A 17,907-nucleotide genomic window follows, 5' to 3' on the forward strand; every position below is an offset into this window, starting at 1 on the left:
AATTCATAGTAAATCTTGAATAATTTTTAGCACTATTTAACTTAAGGTTTTAATTTAAACTTGAATTTGAATTTAATTCAAATAACTGAGTTTCTGCTTTCAAAAATTTATGAAAAATTTAGGGCAAGCGCATCTGATAGAGGTGAACACACTTACAAAATTCAAAGCTAGAGCCTCTGTAGAATTCGAACTAAAAATAAAACTTGTTATCTTAAGTTTGAATTGGTTCATTTTTATACTACTATTTTGTTAGGTTTAAAAATATGAAAAATTAACAGAAGTCTTGTATTAACTTCAGATATGTGTAGTTAAATTCCTAACCTTAGTACTTCTATGCTTAAAGCTATAGAAATTAATTATGATGCTAGTAAAGTTAATAGGTTTAATTTATAATAAGTAAATCTAAATTCCTGGAATTCAAATCCATTGTTTTGTGATGTGTTGAATGTGAGTTTTTGGATTGCAAATTTATCATGAAAAAAAGTTATTGACTTAATAAATCACTGAATTCAAATTATTGCATATCATGTAGAATCGACGACGCTTGAAGACAGAACTTACGAATTAGTCCCGGAACCCGAGCAGAGTATATCTGAAGACCAAGTGAACGTCGCCGAAGATCTTACTGAAGCCCTGAACCAAAGTTCAGAAGTTGTTGACATTCCTGACCCCAGCCCCACCCCAGAAGGCAAGCCCCGATGCATAACCCAGTTTTCTAAATTATGCACTTATTATGTTATATATCTATATTGTGCATTAAATTTTAGGAGTTGTAATGAAACCCTAGATGCATGAAACTTAGGAACCTATGTAATGTTTTTCCGAGTCTTTACCGAATAGATGCTCTGCTAATAGGACCGGCAGAAGTCGAGTGATTTCCTGTCACTCGCGCGATATAGGAGTTGATTGTTACCATTCTGCAATCACTATAAGGATAACGGACAGGGTTATCTACGACCTTATGACTTGAAAGAGCACCCCATCTGTGTTGGTTTAAGTTTAATAAGGTCATAGTGTGTGGTAGAGGTGGTCAAGTGTTTGAAAGTACTAGCCACATACCGTAAATATGGTACGTGGTAAGCCTAGTACCTGATTGGCCCGGCAAGTGGACTTACCCCACCACTCGAATTTTGGTTTTTGTCTCACACACGCACTGACATGTGGGAGTACGTTCTGCATAGCAGACGGGAGTACGGTCATACAGTCACGCTGTAGACGTACGTCCTGCACATTGGATGTGCGTATGGTCCTGCAGTCGCTTGTGGTGGCCCTGTTCCACGACCCGGAATATGAGAGGAATGGTTGCTCGGAAAGTTAAGTTTCTGAGCGTGTGAGTTAGGATCCCTTGCAAGGTTATAAAATTCGATTCAGAATCGTCCGTTTCTCACAGAGATTGAGACTACTTGATACTTCTGCCACATAGAGTAATAATAGTAACAGTTAATGGAATAATTATGATGTATGCTCAATATCTACCTTTCCTGACTAGTATAAGTGCTTACCTAGAACGATTAAAAGAAAACTGGAATCTGAAAGCTAAAATATAAAAGTAAGGACATACTCTTTGTTGCTTTTCAGCAAAAGAAAACTAGAGCCGTTCAACCTATCATGGTCTAGTTATGGGCTAAGTATACCCAATGTCAGGTAAGCCTTGCTGAGTATTAGTATACTCAGCCTTGCTAGTAATATGGTTTTCAGGTATGTCGTTCGTGACTCAAGAGGATAGTCTGACTTGGCCCGGCAATGTTCCGCTTGGCTGGTCCGTGGAATGGGATCCGCCCCCGGCCAGCAATGACCCTTCGATGTAACGCCATGCTTTGGGCTAAGTATGGTGCCTACCTCTACGACGTATGTAGTCACATTGTTGTTTTCGCTGCTAACTCTGAATACTGCTTGGTAAACTTGAAGTTTCGAACAATGCTTGTAAAATTTGTATTAGCTAGGATGAAATAAAACCCCTGTGTAATAGTGTTTAATTCTCCTGTGGTGTAAAAGTTGCGAGCTGTTGTAAGGCTGGACTCGTCTTCGTACGAGGTAAACCTACATCGATCTTGTATAACCGTGGTTGAATAGGGCGGTGACCCGACGGACCAATGAGTGTTCTGTTTGAAGTGCGCTGAGCTTCTGTCATCTGCCTAAGCGATGTCTAGCACGCTTGAGCCAGAATAATTCAAGCGGTTCTGCCACAAAGCAATCCTCCCAGTAGATATTATGTGGAAATCTCCACGAGTAGAAATGTATGATGAAGTCGAAGCTAATGAAGCAAGACAGCTTGAACTGGACTCAGTCGAAGAAGCAAGATGCAACACCCTTGTCAAGTTGGCTCGTTATCTGCAAGGAGTCAGATGCTACCACAACCGCAATGTCCAGGAAAGGTCATTCAGCATTGGTGATTTGGTCCTCTGTTGTATCCAAGTTGAAACAGGGCTACATAAGCTTAACTCGCGATGGGAAGGGCCCTTCATCGTTTCGAAGGTCATAAGGCCAGGGTCGTATCGACTACAGTACCCTGATGGCTAGGAGGTCCCAAACTCCTGGAATATAGAGCATTTATGGAAGTTCTATCCTTAGTACAACATGTACACAACCTGCCAGCTACACAACAGCACATTATTAATAAAGAGTTGTTATTACTCCAATACGACTACTTTCTTTCTAGCTAAATTGTAAAACTTGGAGACTTTTTTTAAAGCCACGAGTACTAACAATAAGCTACTACAGGAGGTCTACTCAGGGGCTGCCCCGCAAGCTCTCACTATACTACTACTAAATAGCCCACGAGGCTAAGACCCGAGTATTACTTGTGCACAAACTTATTCCAATAACAGCTACGACTACTTCTTTCATGTAAACAGTAGCAATAAAAGTGCTTTCTGAAAGGGTCACCAAGCCCATACTTCCAATTAGGCCCTGAAAACTTGCCATGAGCAGTAAAGTGCCAAAAAAATTGAAGAGCCCATCAAGCCTATAAATTTGAACGAGTCTGAGCACCGATCGGGCATTATCTAACTAGTTTGAACAAATATCTGAACTCCAAGTTATCGACTATATTCAAAGGCATGGCACTTGGAGTAGCGTAACCCAAGCAGATCAATTCTATCTAAGACCTACAATCATTGATACTACTCTATATGAGAGTAATCGGAATAGATAGAAAGGCATCAAGTAAATAGATATATTTACAAATATACGACTGGGCAGATTATTCATGACATGTTCATTGGTTTCAATTTGGTTTCAAGCTCTCAACTATCTTCTGGGCCACTAGCTTGACTTCTTTTAGGTATTCTGTGAACCTCTCTTGAGAGCAGTCTGCAGCCATACCATCGGCTAGTGGCTCCAGATTGGCCTTCGGCTAGAAAGACTTGAAGAGTCCAAGCACATGCGCTACATAGGTCCTGGTGGTCTCGGAGATGAAGCCAGTAATCTTCTGCGGGGCTTCGTGAAGTCACTCTAGTAGAGTCCTATCGTCAACTACCCCTTCTTCCGGAGGATCCACCATGTCGATGACTACTTGCGCCGCTTTTTGAAGGTCCTCAAGTTGCTTCTGCTTGGCATCTTTTTCTTCGGCCATGTCTTTAATTTGTTGCATGCACTCCATGAACTGAGCATCAATATCTTCAAGCTTTTTCACTGTGAGCTCCATTTCATCAGCACGGCAACTCAGCAGATTCCTCACATTGTTCAACATTTCCTCCTTGTTCTTTATGATGTTGTTGAGTTCTGAGGACAAGCAACAAGAAGAAGCACTTGTGAGAGCTCACAAACGAACATTCATATACATCACAGCAAGGTGAAGCAATCGATAGGTTGTTACCTCGGTTAGTCCTAGCCAGGTCCTTGTTCTTCTTTGAAAGATTCTGGATCTCTTGCTTCAAGAGCCAGACTTCCTAGGTGCGCTCCTGCTTGAGGGTGTTGAGCTCGTTCCTCATATCAACAATCTTGTGAATTTTTCTTCAATCTGGTGATCCTTGGCCTGCAACTGGCGGGCTCCATCTTCAACTGCCCTGAATTTGTCTGATTTTATTCTGGATCGATTAGCCAAAGTCTGTATGACAGGAAACAACAGTCATCAAATTAGTAACCAGTCGGCAGAAATAGATATTTTTAGTGCAAGATACTTACCTTGGAAAATTTGTATAATTCTTTGAAAGTATTCTGGAACTCCATTAAAGTCGCTGACGACATCATTGGGTCTTCAATGAGGTTAGTCGGGATGGCATATTGCCACTTCGGGGGAGTCACCAGAATACACTCTGAGGAGGGACCCACTGCGGGTTACCTATCACCTTACTACTTGTAAGCAGATGTGCAACAAGTAAAATAGTACTCACAAGTGGAGGTGTTACAATGGGCTCACCTGCTAATACCTCCAGGGATGCATCCCGAACATCAGGCTCTTCCTCGATGGTCACCTTGGCTCCAGCTTCGAGCCTGCCAGCTTCAGCGTCAGCAGGAGCTAAGGAGTCAGGCAGCACCGATGACTCGAGGGTAGCCTTCGCCACCGGCTCTACGATGACTTCCATGGCATTAGATGCTTTTTCTGGCTCGGGGGCTGAGTCACCATGGCATCGCCAGGCTGCTCCAAGCCCAAAGTAGAGGATGGCCTACACATAAGAAACAACAATAAGAGTGCTTACAAGGAACCTACAACTATACAAGCACAAAAGTACTCGGACACTTACAGTGTGGATTTCTTTACATGCAATTTCTTTTGTTTTACTGCCTTAGGTGCTGGAGCAGCATCTAAAGCACTTGGTGGCGCTGACTTGCCAGCCGTAGGTGGAGTTTGCCTTGGCGAGGCAATCGCGACAGTCACCATTGACTGTGTGCCAGCCAAGGACAGTGATTGCCCCGGCATGGCTCCAGCAGTACCTGTTCACGGGTCCACTATGATGGAGGGTACATCTTGCTCCTTCACGGTATCATCCCTGGCTATTTCCTCAACCCTTCTCTTGGCATGCTTTGGGTTCGGGGAGCTTGGATTGAAGAACCAAGAAAAAGGAGAGAATTCAATCAAGACCATTAACAGCAAGCAAGACCAAGCAAGGCACATACCTAGATGTTTCATCTTCATCACCACCTGATATGATGCTAGCCTTCCGCTTTCGGGTGACGGCCCTCAGCCCCTTCGGGTGACTGGGCAAAGAGTCACCACTAGGAGAGCTCTGGTCCTCCTGGGAGGCCTTTGCTTTTTTGCCCTTCATCACATCCGCAAAGGTGCAGTTGTCATCGATGCCCTCATCGTCCACTGAATCAACAATGGGTCGAGACGGCATCAGGTGGCTCGAATGTTCAATGTCCAGCATCGGAGGCATACTCCTATATACATTTATATCATCCTGTAATAGGATTTAAAGATATGTCAGTACCAAATTAAAACAAAGGATACTAGAAGTACACCACATAAAGACACGACTACTTACTCCTACCTGTTTTGGAGGTTTCTTTGCAGAATAAAGGGTCAGCACATATGGCACGATATCAGCACCCCATGAGCACTCGGCTTACTTGCAGCACAGCTTCACCTTTATTAATAGGGTCCGCAAAAAATTGAGATGGGTCTAAGTTGCCAAGGTACTCAAAGCCAAATCGGGAGCGTTTTTGCAATGGCTGGATCCGCCTGCCAAGCCACGTGTACATCACCGATGCACCAGTGACTCCTGCATCCCTATGCTCCCTGATCTTGCCGAGCAGCTCTTCGATCTGGCTTATGTCCCGACAAGCCATGGTCTACTCACCTCTAATCCTGAGTGCTCCAGCGGTCCTCTCGGGAAGCGAGGGTTCATGGTTCCCAACATAGAGCCATTGCTCCCTCCGGCCTGACAGACTAGTCAGAAAATTTGTAGGGGATGTACTTCTTTTCCATTCCTTGCCCCAATTGGAGTCCAGCCCCACCAACCTTGTATAGTTTGTCCTCACTGGGTTGCGGTTTGAGATGGAAAAGTTAGCAGAAAAGATCAAAATGGGGTTCTATCCCCAGGAAAGCTTCGCAGAAATGGACAAAAATAGCAATGTGAAGAATCGAGTTGGGGTTGAGATGGTGAAGCTGAATGCCATAATAGAAAAGAACGCCACAGAAGAAATTAGAAGTTAGAAGGGCCAGACTGCATTCAACAAAATACTAAAATAAAACTATCTCTTCAACCCCTTCATATGGTCTCTTATCACCAGTGGCGGCGCGCCACTGGATGATCCCCTTGGGCTGAAGGAGGCTCTCATCTATAAGCGTTGTGAGGTCAGCCTCAGAACACTTACTTGCTCTCCATCCATCGCCTACGGTAGCGATGGCCTTGGAATCTTTTCCCTTCGCCTTGACGGAGCCCTTCTTGCCAGCCATCCTTGAAGCCACGAGTCACTTTTCTCGCATGCGCTCGGGGGCTTCAGGAGAAGGTGCGGGATGCGAACAAGGAGGGTGCAGATGCGAGCGCAGCTACACGGCGGGAGGAAGGAGAAGATGAAACTAGGCTAGACCCTAATCAATGGTGGCGGCGGCAGTTGTAAGATAGGGGAAGACGAAGGGTTCTCACAGTGTGGGAGTGATTGAAAGGGTAAGTTAACCCTAAGTTACCACGCGGTTAAACAACAAGTTGGGGACCTAGTTTCACTGTGCAGAAGTTGAAGAGTTTTTATGGAAAATAATTTATTTTGAGAGGTGATTTAGGATAATTTTGGGGAAGTTATTTGCTTAACCATTTTTTCAGAAATTTTATCGAAAAAAGGGTTTTTTGAATTTTGAACCATTTTTTCCTATTTTTACCATCATTGCAAATATATAAAATACACTGCAACGTATGCCACATTCATTTGGATCATTTTTTTCAATTTTTTGGGATTTGATTCAAGGCTTGAGGGCTGCTGGATACGTATCATCTATGGCTTATTTTATAAATTTTTTGGAAGATAAGAAAAGAAGATTCAAGACTAATTTGACCCTCAGCCTGATTCTTCGATTCAACCTCTAAAACTCGAGGGACTATTCCATATGAACTTAAAACTACTCGGGGTATGAGCACCTCATAGCCTCGAAGCAGCCAAGGAAGTACTCGAAAGATGCATTCAAGACGGAGTTTCAGAAGAAAATGAAGATAGCTTCAGAAGTACTCGGAAGCCTGCAGTACTCGGCTACGAAGAGCTCGAGGACTTGTCAGACCCGGGGATACGGGACTGCGCACATAGCATTGAATATTTTGGAATAAGGGATGGGGCATGTCCCATACCTTATATCTTTCGTAACTACTCGCATGCGAGTAGAACTTATCGTCATAGAAGGAAACTATCCAAGTAGTATTCAGATAGAACTCCTAAGCTAGTATCGGGCTAGGATTCCATGTAACCCTTTCCCCTAGAGTATATAAGGATGGGCAGGGACCCCCTCCAAAGCATAACCAATCTAAGACAATACAAACCAACCACTGCACAGGACGTAGGGTATTATGCACATTGCGGCCTGAACCTATCTAAATCTTGTATTGCTTGCACTTTCGAGTTTCTGATCTCGGCGATACCCTGCCTGCACGTCTAGTATCTTAGGGTATACCTAGGTAGCCTTGCCGGTAAAACACCGACGATCCCCTGCCTGAAGATAAAATAAATCTATCCAATGCAAGTTTTGTGTGGTTTCGTAGGCATTGGTAATACGTGGGTTGGATTTCATTACGATGAAACTCCATCTCTTTCTTCATAAGTATCTTGCCAAGTCATCAAGCTGATTGTGTCATAGCATTTGTGTCATAGCATTAGATGAGAACGAAATCTTATTTAACCTCCACAGGGAATGGCCTTGAACTGTGATCGTAAATTATAATATTATTGCACCATCTTAATATTTGGTTTGACTCGGCGCACTATAGCTACAAACCAAACATACCCTAAGCTAGCAGCCAGGTACACCAAGTTGAGTCTTGTATTGTATGCGGCCGACGCCCCATGGTAGGCTTTGACTGCACGCAGCAGATGGTGGGCGAGAGAATTAGCGAGAAGGCACGCTAAACACTGCGTGCAACCGTCGATTCATTGCAAACTCCTCATGCGGAGTCCTAGTTTACCTTAGGAGAGCCATAGATGCTACAAAACGAAACAATCTCAGCTCTTGCGGCCTTGCCTTGATCCTCGCCGCACTTGGTGGGGCACAGGGGCAGAGAGAGCAGCGATTACGGGAGGGCAGATCATCCCTGGGTTACGGCATCACTCCGAGCAAAGCATTAGTCGGAACAATGATCTGAGCGAATATTACCTGTCAGACCTTCAAACATATCTTCCGTCTGAAAATATTTGCCATACCAAACCATGCTCAAATTAAATTTTAGCAAAACATTGATTAGCATGCCTCGAGCGTCGAATTCCAAATTCAAGGTAAAAGTATTTATAAAATTAGCATTTGGTGAGCAAGAGACTTCATAGCCTTTCAAAGCTAAGAAGGGTTCTGAAAATTCTCCGACAATATTAACCAGCAGGCTAGATCAGCACATACATATAATCACAAAATGACAAGTTTACAGCAAACCGGGCAACGGATTTACAAAATTTGCAGATAAATCGTACTTCCTCTATCCTAATATATAAGACGTAACTATTTTAGACGTAACTACTTTTTACTCAAATCCAGCATAACCACTTTTTACTCAAGTCCCGTAATATAAAGTCTCATAATATAAAACGCTCTCTCTGTACCCACATATATCAATGCAGTAATAGAGAGAATTAAATAAGTTCCACGTATATCAATGCAGTAATAGAGAGAATTAAATAAATTCCGTGATCTTTAGTTCACCACCAAAGGAGGTTACGCCTCTGAACCAGAGATGGTTACGCCTTATATACTTAGAACAGAGGTGGTTACGCCTTATATACTTAGAACAGAGGGGCAGAGGTGGTTACGCCTTGTATACTTTAGAACAGAGGGATAGAGGGAGTACATGGTAGTATTTACTATTTCGCAAAGGCTGCTACTTTTTTGTATACAGTTGTCAACAGTTTCCATGTAACAATGCTTTACAGGTTACACTTTTTTGCCCACTTTCCAGCGACAGGTAATTCTTGCTGCCTGTGCAAGTCTATCCTGCAATAAGAACTTCCAGGCTTCAGTTACACCCAGATAAATCCGCGTGCAAAATTTACCAGCTTTTCACATCGAGCAAGCTGACAGGAGGCGGCCTCAACAGGCCTCCACATTACGAACGTCCAGCAGAATCACAGGCTCTAGAAGCAGTTTGCTGGAAATATTTCGCCTCATGTTGCAACTGAACAGCTCTAAACTATTGCTTAACATATAGACAAACATCACCATCGTGCTGTCATGCGACCACGCTGAACCTTCTCACATTGATCTCTACACTGAGGAAGATTCTCTCTCATGGGTAAAGAAAAATGACCACTTGAATATTCCATATGCAATTGCTTCTCCATTGTTATGTTAGAAATTTGCCATTTGGAGTCTAAAACAACTGGAAGAATAGACTTGTAGAACCATCACCAAATGACCGAATATCAGCAGGTTTTACCAGTGCTCTACACAAGGGGCAAGTCCGTTTTCGCTCAAACCTAGAAGCAGCATAATAACACGCTGTCACTCGTAGATAACCAGTTAGGAGAATTACAGGTATAATTAATGACAATAACTAAGCTTTGAAAATTCACTGCTGAAAATAAGAAAAATTGCTTTGTGAAACTGTTGTATATTCTGTTGCATCACCATAGCAACGACCCACTTGCAAGGAAGATATCCTAGATACTAAACTCTAATGCAGTGGTCAATAGTCATACTACTTTCCTTTCATGAGAGATGCCTAGTCTTGCATAAAGTTAGATTATTGCCATTACATTTCGAATAATACCCTTTCCAAGACTCTAAAGGACACACAAGAACTCAGTAAATATATTCAACTAGATGCCTGACTAAGAACGAAGACACAGTGCATACGATACAGCAAGCAAAGAAGGTTACCATTCTGAAACACAGTCTTCACAGAAAATATGTTTACAGCGAAGGAGAACAGGCACATGCATCTTCTCCTGGCAGATGGCACACATATCACCAGCAGCAAGTACCTGCATCAAGCCCAGAAATAAGCAGATCCATTAGCATTTATGGAAAAAAAAACCTAAATAACAGACCAAATTTCAAAATCTTCAAGATTCCAAACCAAATCATGGATATCTAATATTTTGGGAACTAATACAAAAGTCCTTCCTTTAAGAATAAATAACGATAATCTAGCAAGGTTCCTCAAGGATAGAAGCGATAGCACATTAGCATTTCCATTTGCACCATTGTGCAAGTGCTTGGTGGTGCAAGTGCCACATCCCATTTTTCTGAATACTGAGGATAATTAACCAACATAGACATTACGGTGACAATACTTTTAAGGCTCTATTTCACTAAGCATAGACTAGTGACATGACCTAGAAAGGAGATCTTTTTTTTTACCTGTTCTGCAGTCGCATAAGACCCATAATGCACATCTTTACGTGACAGTGCTTTCACTGCGGCCAAGAATGACTGGACCTGGAAGCCACAATGCCAAGAATCAGAAATATGCTTTCAAGTGAGTAAATCATATACAAGGTGCAACAAACTATATTACCTTCTCAACTACTGAAGTCAGCTTGAAAGTCAGGTACAGCCCAGTGGTTAAAGATGAGAAGAGACTCCCATATTCCTTGTTCAGAAAGAACCGGTACCAAACAGGAGTGGGCAACAAGGCACGATAAAGAAGCAGAAGGTACTCCACAAGTGTTAGCATTTGGCCCTAACAAAACAGGAAGAATTGGAGAATCATCAGAAACGATTGACAAAAGGACCCAACAATGTTTCTGTACAAAAGAATCAAGAGAATGTTCAATATGATGTTAGAATTATAGTTGATGTTGAAGATATTAACCGCAATGATCATTATCATTCTGCGAAACTAATCAGTTGTGAAATATTTCTACCCTATACATACTGTATAACAATGCTCTTATGATGGTAAAGCATGGCATGGCAACCCATCCCTCTCCAAACACGTAGCTATATGTCCAATGTAGGAGCAAAAGATACAGTCATACGGTCCACAAAGGTATTGATATATGTGTAGATACTCAATAGTGGACACACTAATTTCTGCACATTGTTCATTGGTTGGTATTGCCTTTACATATAACAATCACTTAGTTATGAAGAGTCATTATTAGAATAGGACTGACCATTTTAACACATTATTTGTGGAAGTTGAGTTATATATTAACCAACAACACAAAAGATCAATTATCTATAAACATGACTACGAGAATATAAAAAATGATTTTATAACAAACATAAGAATTTGAGAAAGATGGCCACCTGCCTACGGTAGTGACGACCTCTGCAGTTCTTGTAGTACATAAGTAGCATGCACTTGACAGCCATTGCGGCTTGGCGAACCATTGTATCTGCAGGTAAATCACAGTTATGCATCAATGCACATATTGTTATATCAAGTATGGTAACCTGATGTGCAGCAAACATGAAGGATCTCTTTAACAAAATAGCAGGTATTGTAGTGTAACGTACTGAATTAAAGACAATCTCTCAATCAGTTTTATGCCATTGAAGCATTCCCAGTTTTCTAGTATGGCTCTGGGTTGGAAATATATTAGCTCAAGATCAAGCACTGTGATTTCATTGAATAAAACTTTAAAGGATCGCAAGATCTTACAATGTCTCAGAAGGTGAATATCAAACATAAAGAAAGTTGATGACATAAAAAAAGGGCTTCAGTGGAAGAGAACAAATAGTAGTCTTTCTGCTGTACCTTATAGAATCTAATAATCTGGTTAATGAATGAAGAACGAAAATTCAATTACATTAGGGCATGTAAGCACTCAGGAACTGAAGCAAAAAAGTTCATTTGCATTAGAAGTGCTAAATGTAACCAAATATATAGTAGATCAATATCTAATCTATGGTAAACTTGAGAAAGCTAACTCTATGTAGCTTAAGGAATATTTAGCTGCAGTACAATTGTGAAACTATATGAGCCAATTCAAATATACCATTGACCATGGTGATAAAAATTGCATGCCAGAATGGTGGTATATCTTTTGGAGGAAGCATGAACAAAGGTCTGAGAATATCATCATTCCTGTACCACCAATAGACACCAAACACATGAATCATGAAGATTACTGTAATCCCAATGAGTACAGATATCTTTCTCTCGCCCTGTAAAAGAAAGCAAGAGTGGGAAATATTAAGATACTGGTAATACAAAGGTTTTACATTATCAGATAAATCAGTTTAACAAAAGCACAACAGGTAGGCAGAGCAACATGGAACTAATTGGTGTAATCGTAAATTACAAATCAAGACCAGCTGATATAGATCGAATTATGTATTTGCAGTCCTACTTTCCAAAAAGGACAGCATAGAAGTAAGGTTACTATGAGAGCCTGTTAAAGCTGATACAATGATGTCATGGAAAATTCAGCATTTGACTCTGATTTTATCTTTATACAAATGATTCATGAAACATCTTCGATGCAGATATATCATTTCATTGCCATTTCAAATGATGAGGTAACAAAAAGGAAAAAGGCCGGGTAAGTAACACATCCCATTTATTAACAATTCAACTAAACTAGGCCAGCAATTTTAAATATAATGCATCAGTGAACCTTCAAAGCAGTTTGCTTCCTCAGTATATCATTTGACTTGAACATTACAGCAGCAATCCAAATTGTGACAAAGAAACCTGCACGCAAAACCAATCCTTCCATTAGTTGTTTTTAGAAAAGGGAATTGTTTCGGCCTTTGCAGCCACACACAACCAGGCACTCAGACCCTCCACAACAATCCTTGCCCAAGTAAAACAAAATAAGTGATGTAAAGAGAACCAAAATAGAATTACTGTTTCATGTCCATGCACTATAGTCACAGAAACTAAACAACAGCATACTCCCCAAATAAGAGACTAAAATAATTGAAAAGCTAAATAAAACGGGGCATTTCTAGCTATTGAAAGTAAAAGAAATGTTGGACAATAACATGATAAATATGACTGCTATAACGCTCAATTCACACTCAAATGAAGCAACACAAAAAGGTAATAACACTTTATGCCCACAATTTTGCCATACTAACATGTGCATTAGGCATTCCCATGTAGCATTAGCAGCCGTCCTGGGCTCCCCACACACTGATGGGGATCTGAACTATCTGGATGTTGGCAGTTATGAACCATTTGTTGGTGGCTTGGTGCTACTCTTTGTTCTGTTTTAACTAGAGTTAGATGTGTGTAATCACTGTAGACATTTGAATTGCTTCCTACCATAATGAAATGGCAGAGCACCTGCCACAGTTTTCACCAAAAAGAAAGAAAGAAAGATGACCCGTAACTCATTAGCTTGTTGCAACAGCCTCCCCAAACAGGCACATTCAATGCCTGGAAAGATACACACATCTGAATTATATTGCAAACCTATAAAGATATGAGCATATACAAGGAATTCTTAATTCCTATTATGGTAAATGTGGATGTGCTCCTTCAAGCCATCACTTCAGACAAGCAGGGCTCCACCAGATAGAGAAGGAGAATCAACAACTGGTAACTATACAGGAGCCTGATTCCAGAAAGTGTAATTAAGCCTAGCACAGTTAACTTTCAATACCAAGCTTTTTTTTACACCTCTCTACTGGGTACAGTTGTAGCATCTAATCATGTGCAATGCACACACTAACCCTACACACTCTCACCACACGCCACATCCAGACTTACAACTACACACAGCAACAAAGATCGCCCCTAGAGAGATCGGCAAAACCAACCCACGCTTCGCAGAAGACGGGCACGTTGTAGTCCCATTGTGTCACCTCATGCGAGAAGCCACAAAATTATTAATGGGAGCAAGTCCCAGCGAGAGACACGAGTTTGATTCCAGGATTTGAACCCACACCAGCTGCTTGGCCACTGCCTCAGCTAGCCACTCGAGCCTCAGCTGGGTTCTCGTTTCAACATCAAGATGTAGTGCTTTTCCAGAATGGATTCATTAATTAAATGAGGTCAAAGACCACCATAACAAACTACAAAATCTAACTGGCATTAGGAACCCAAATACAACATCTGAAGTTCTGAACATAACAGACACAAAATCCACAACCACAGAATATTGAAATCACGTCATACAAAATAGAAGCCATGCCCTACCATAGTACAGAAACAGCGTAGCACAGGCTAACTTCAAACATTAACACAGATGAACTAGTTGTACGCCCCAAATGGCCAAACCATATCCTTTACTTCCACTTCAGAATTCACAACAGAAGGTAGTAGAGCCTAATAACGAAGTTCTTGTGGACTAACAAATAAATTCCTGGATTGTTTAACAACAGTCTTATCACTTGTTAACAACAAACTAGAATCGTCACAACATTAAGGTCACACAAGTGTACAATATTCCAGTAGGCTTACATGAAACATCTTTAGGAAACGAGACAAATGTGAAGCAAACCTTGGAGATGCTGCCGAATGAAGACGACGAGCAGGAGCAGCGAGAACGGCAATTTCTGCTCGATCCACCGCGCCACGTGGTGCACGTCGTCCCGCTGGTACGCGCGGTCCCCGCCCCCGTTCCCCGACGCGCCCCCACCGCCGTTAGCCTCTGCGTCCGCAGCGCCTGCTCCCCTCCCGGCGGCGGACGCCTGGTCAACCTCCGAGCCGGTTGTCGCCTGGATCGAGTCCTCGGATGAGGTTCCCGCAGCCGCCCCGCCCGCGGCCTCCGAGTCCCCCGGACCGCCCTGGATCCGGATCGAGACCTCCCCGTCCCCGGCGGCCGCGGCGGAGAGGAGACCGTCGACTTCGGACGCCGACGACGGCGAAGAGGGCGCCGCGGACGGGTGGTGCGGCGCGTGCGGGGTGGGGCCGGAGGGGACGACGCCGTAGTACTCGAGGAGCGCCGCGAGGGGGCCCTGGAGGAGGCTGGAAGCGGAGAAGTTGAGGCCGTAGCGGCGAAGCCCGGAGGGTGCGGCGCCAGCGCTCGGTCCGTTTCCCCTGCGATCGGGGGAGGCTCCCACCGGTGGGTCCATCGCCGGCGAGGGCGGCGACGGCGAAACCCTATATGCCGGCGGTGCACGCGGAGGTGGGCTCGACGCGGACACCTCTGGAAATGGGAGATTTTCGGGAGATCCCCTTGCCTTTGCTTGGGTTGGTCTGCTTTGTCTTTTGGTTTTGGTTCCGCCTCTGTTTGTTCACCGTCGCATGATGACTGTATTTTTTGCATTTTAGCCCTTTTTTTAAAAAATAAATTCACGTTTGGACCTGGGAAACGTATTTTCGAATTTGGACCCTAGGGCTCGGCACCGTGACTCACGGCGCCGAGTCACATGGCGCCGAGACCCCCTAACATAGCCGCTGATTTGGTGATGACGTGGTAGACACCTCGGCGCCACGACCCATGGCACCGAGCTCGGCGCCACCGATCACGGCGCCGAGCCCTTTTCTATACGCCGCGCCCTCTTTCTCTCTCTCCGCGCCCTCTTCTTCTCTTGCTCTCCCTCCGGCCTCCTTCGCCGGCCGCCGCGCCTCCACCCGTTTGCCGCCCGCCCATCCTCCAGCCTCCTCCGCTGGTCGCCGCGCAGCCTGCTCCGCCGGCCGTAAGTTTTTTAATTTAGTTAGGTATTGTAGTAGTTAGCAATTTAGGTAATTTTAAATAATTTATTTAATTAGTTTTAGTAGTTTAGTTAGGTAATGTAGTTAGTAATTTCTTATAGATAGTTAGAAACCATATTTAGAAAATGTAGTTAGACAGTAGTATCTAGAAAATTTAGTTAGACAATAGATGTAGGTATTTAGTTAGGTAGCTTACTTAGATAAATTTAGGTATTTAGTTTGGTAATTTGGTTTAGATAGGTATTTTTAAGTAATTCTAGGTATTTAGTTAGGTAATTTAGATAGTTAGAAAATGGTATTAGTTAATTTTGTATATTATACCCATCGTAACCTTCGTGTTGTGCATATGAATTAGATGGAAATTTAGTGACCTTGTATCATGGAGGCAGTATCGAGAAAGATGTGTTTGGGAATATCACTTTTTATGATGGAATGCATGGAGTCTCCCTGATATTCAATGATCGGCCGTTGTTTAGTGAGGTGTTTGATAGAGCTCGTGATGAGCTTCAATGCATTTCAAGTGAGGATGCCATCTCAGTTCAAAGGGTCGTCCAATTTGATAAATCGGGCCAGATTTTTAGACGGTTGGTCGCTATTGAATGTGAGGTTGAATGGGAGAACTATGTGAATACTGTCATGAAGAATAAGTATTAATGTTTGGATTTAGTTGTGCGGAAGTTCTCAAATGCTCCCAGCCCTCATGTGCATTCAACCCCTAATGTGCCACCTGCTAACCCTCTATTACCCAACCTTGAGGTGGATCAGGAAGATGCGGTTGTGGTCCCTGATGCTCAATCCGGCCTGAATGAGTTTGGCATTTGTCCAGATGATCGTGTACATTGTCGGATTGCTGATGTCGGTATGCCCGTCCAGGAGATTCCTTTGACCCAGAACTATCCAAGTAAGTGTTGTAGTAACACCATCTTTTCTTTTGTTATTCGCTCTTAATTCCATTCATTTGTCCCAATGCTATCTTTAATTGTTATTTACATGCAGAAGATATTCCAGATAATATTGGTGTTCCCCCTGTGCCTCCGTCTTCCAATACAGGATGGGCTTCTAATAGTGTGGATGTTTAGATAGATGATGACGAGGAGCCTTATAGGAATGCAAGAGCCGTTGATTCAGATGATGACCGCCTAGTTGCAGCATTAAGTGAAGAAGATATGGAGCGCATCAGACTTTTTTATTCTGATCGTGGTCCACTAGTTTATGAATTCAGCGATCTCAGTCGTTCTCGTAGTGCTTATGCAGAAGGAAGAGATGGCGAGCTGCTAGAGACTCCTGAGGCTGGGGATGGCATGGAAATTAAGGACCTTCTATTCAAGGACTTGCCTACATTAAGAAGGTGGTTACAGGAGTATTCTGTGAAACATAAAAGACCATTTAAGGTTAGGCACTCCTATGTGGAGCGGCGCTACACATTGATGTGCGAGAAGGCTGATTGCAATTGGAGGGTCTGTGCTCGAAAACAGAAGGCCACGGGAAAGTTCAAAATCACAAAAGTTGTAGGTCCACACACTTGTGCTGATATAGATCTACAGCAGAGGCATCGACAATTGACCTCCACCCTTATTGCCAGAAAGTTGTACTCAACATTGAAGTGTTAGCCCAACCAATTTGAAGGTGAAGACAATTATTGATATGGCTGAGAAAATATTTGGTTACAAGATCAAGTATGGGAAAGCGTGGCGGGCAAAGCAACGGGCCTGGAAGATGATATATGGGGACTGGGAGGAGGGGTATGGAAAGCTACCAGCACTGTTCAATGTGATGAAAGCAGCTAATCCAGGCATGCACTATGAGTACATTCCAAAACCAAATGAATGGAAGGACGGTAGGTAGATTTTCTTCCGTGCTTTCTAGTGCTTTCCACAATGTATGGAGGCCTTCAGGCATTGTCGTCCGGTGTTATCCATTGATGGTACTTTTCTGATTGGCAAGTATGAGGGCACACTATTGATAGCCATTGGAGTTGATGCTAACAACACATTGGTTCCTTTGACCTTTGGTTTGGTGGAGAGGGAGAACAAAGCCAGCTAGGATGGTTCTTGCGGCTAGTTCGGATACATGGTGTAGGCCCTGGCAGGGAGGTTGGTATCATATCTGATAGACACCAAGGTATACTCAGTGCGGTATTGGAGCAGATTCCAGGATATGCACCATTGCACCACTGTATGGTGGCCGTAGGTGATAGGAGGTTGAGTCTTGATCTTCCGAGATGTACAGTAAACTTGATTGGTGGAGAACTCGACGTTGATGATCCAAGGCTCTGAACGAA

General features: G+C 43.0%; 1 protein-coding gene across 1 annotated transcript; it reads right to left on the bottom strand.

Moving 5' to 3' along the window:
* Positions 1-8,763: 8,763 nt before the first annotated feature.
* LOC112886068 (RING finger and transmembrane domain-containing protein 2-like) lies at positions 8,764-15,158 on the bottom strand. The gene is made up of 8 exons (XM_025951830.1): positions 14,470-15,158; positions 12,637-12,713; positions 12,016-12,184; positions 11,324-11,412; positions 10,587-10,751; positions 10,430-10,507; positions 9,947-10,050; positions 8,764-9,543 (listed from the first exon to the last, which is right to left on the bottom strand). Exons 1-8 carry the CDS (start codon positions 15,041-15,043, stop codon positions 9,438-9,440), a joined length of 1,362 nt encoding a protein of 453 aa, XP_025807615.1. The 5' UTR covers positions 15,044-15,158; the 3' UTR covers positions 8,764-9,437.
* Positions 15,159-17,907: the final 2,749 nt, after the last annotated feature.

The sequence above is a fragment of the Panicum hallii genome, chromosome 3, assembly GCF_002211085.1.
Source record: "Panicum hallii strain FIL2 chromosome 3, PHallii_v3.1, whole genome shotgun sequence".
Classification (NCBI taxonomy): Eukaryota; Viridiplantae; Streptophyta; class Magnoliopsida; order Poales; family Poaceae; genus Panicum; species Panicum hallii.

What these genes read in the sequence shown, in the direction of transcription:
- LOC112886068 (XM_025951830.1), bottom strand. Translation starts at nt 15,043, where the DNA reads ATGGACCCACCGGTGGGAGCCTCCCCCGATCGCAGGGGAAACGGACCG. An exon ending in GGAAGCAAACTGCTTTGAAG is followed by an intron (nt 12,185 to 12,636) that starts GTTCACTGATGC and finishes TTTCTTTTACAG; the next exon opens with GGCGAGAGAAAGATATCTGT. An exon ending in CTTATGCGACTGCAGAACAG is followed by an intron (nt 10,051 to 10,429) that starts GTAAAAAAAAAG and finishes GGCTTGATGCAG; the next exon opens with GTACTTGCTGCTGGTGATAT.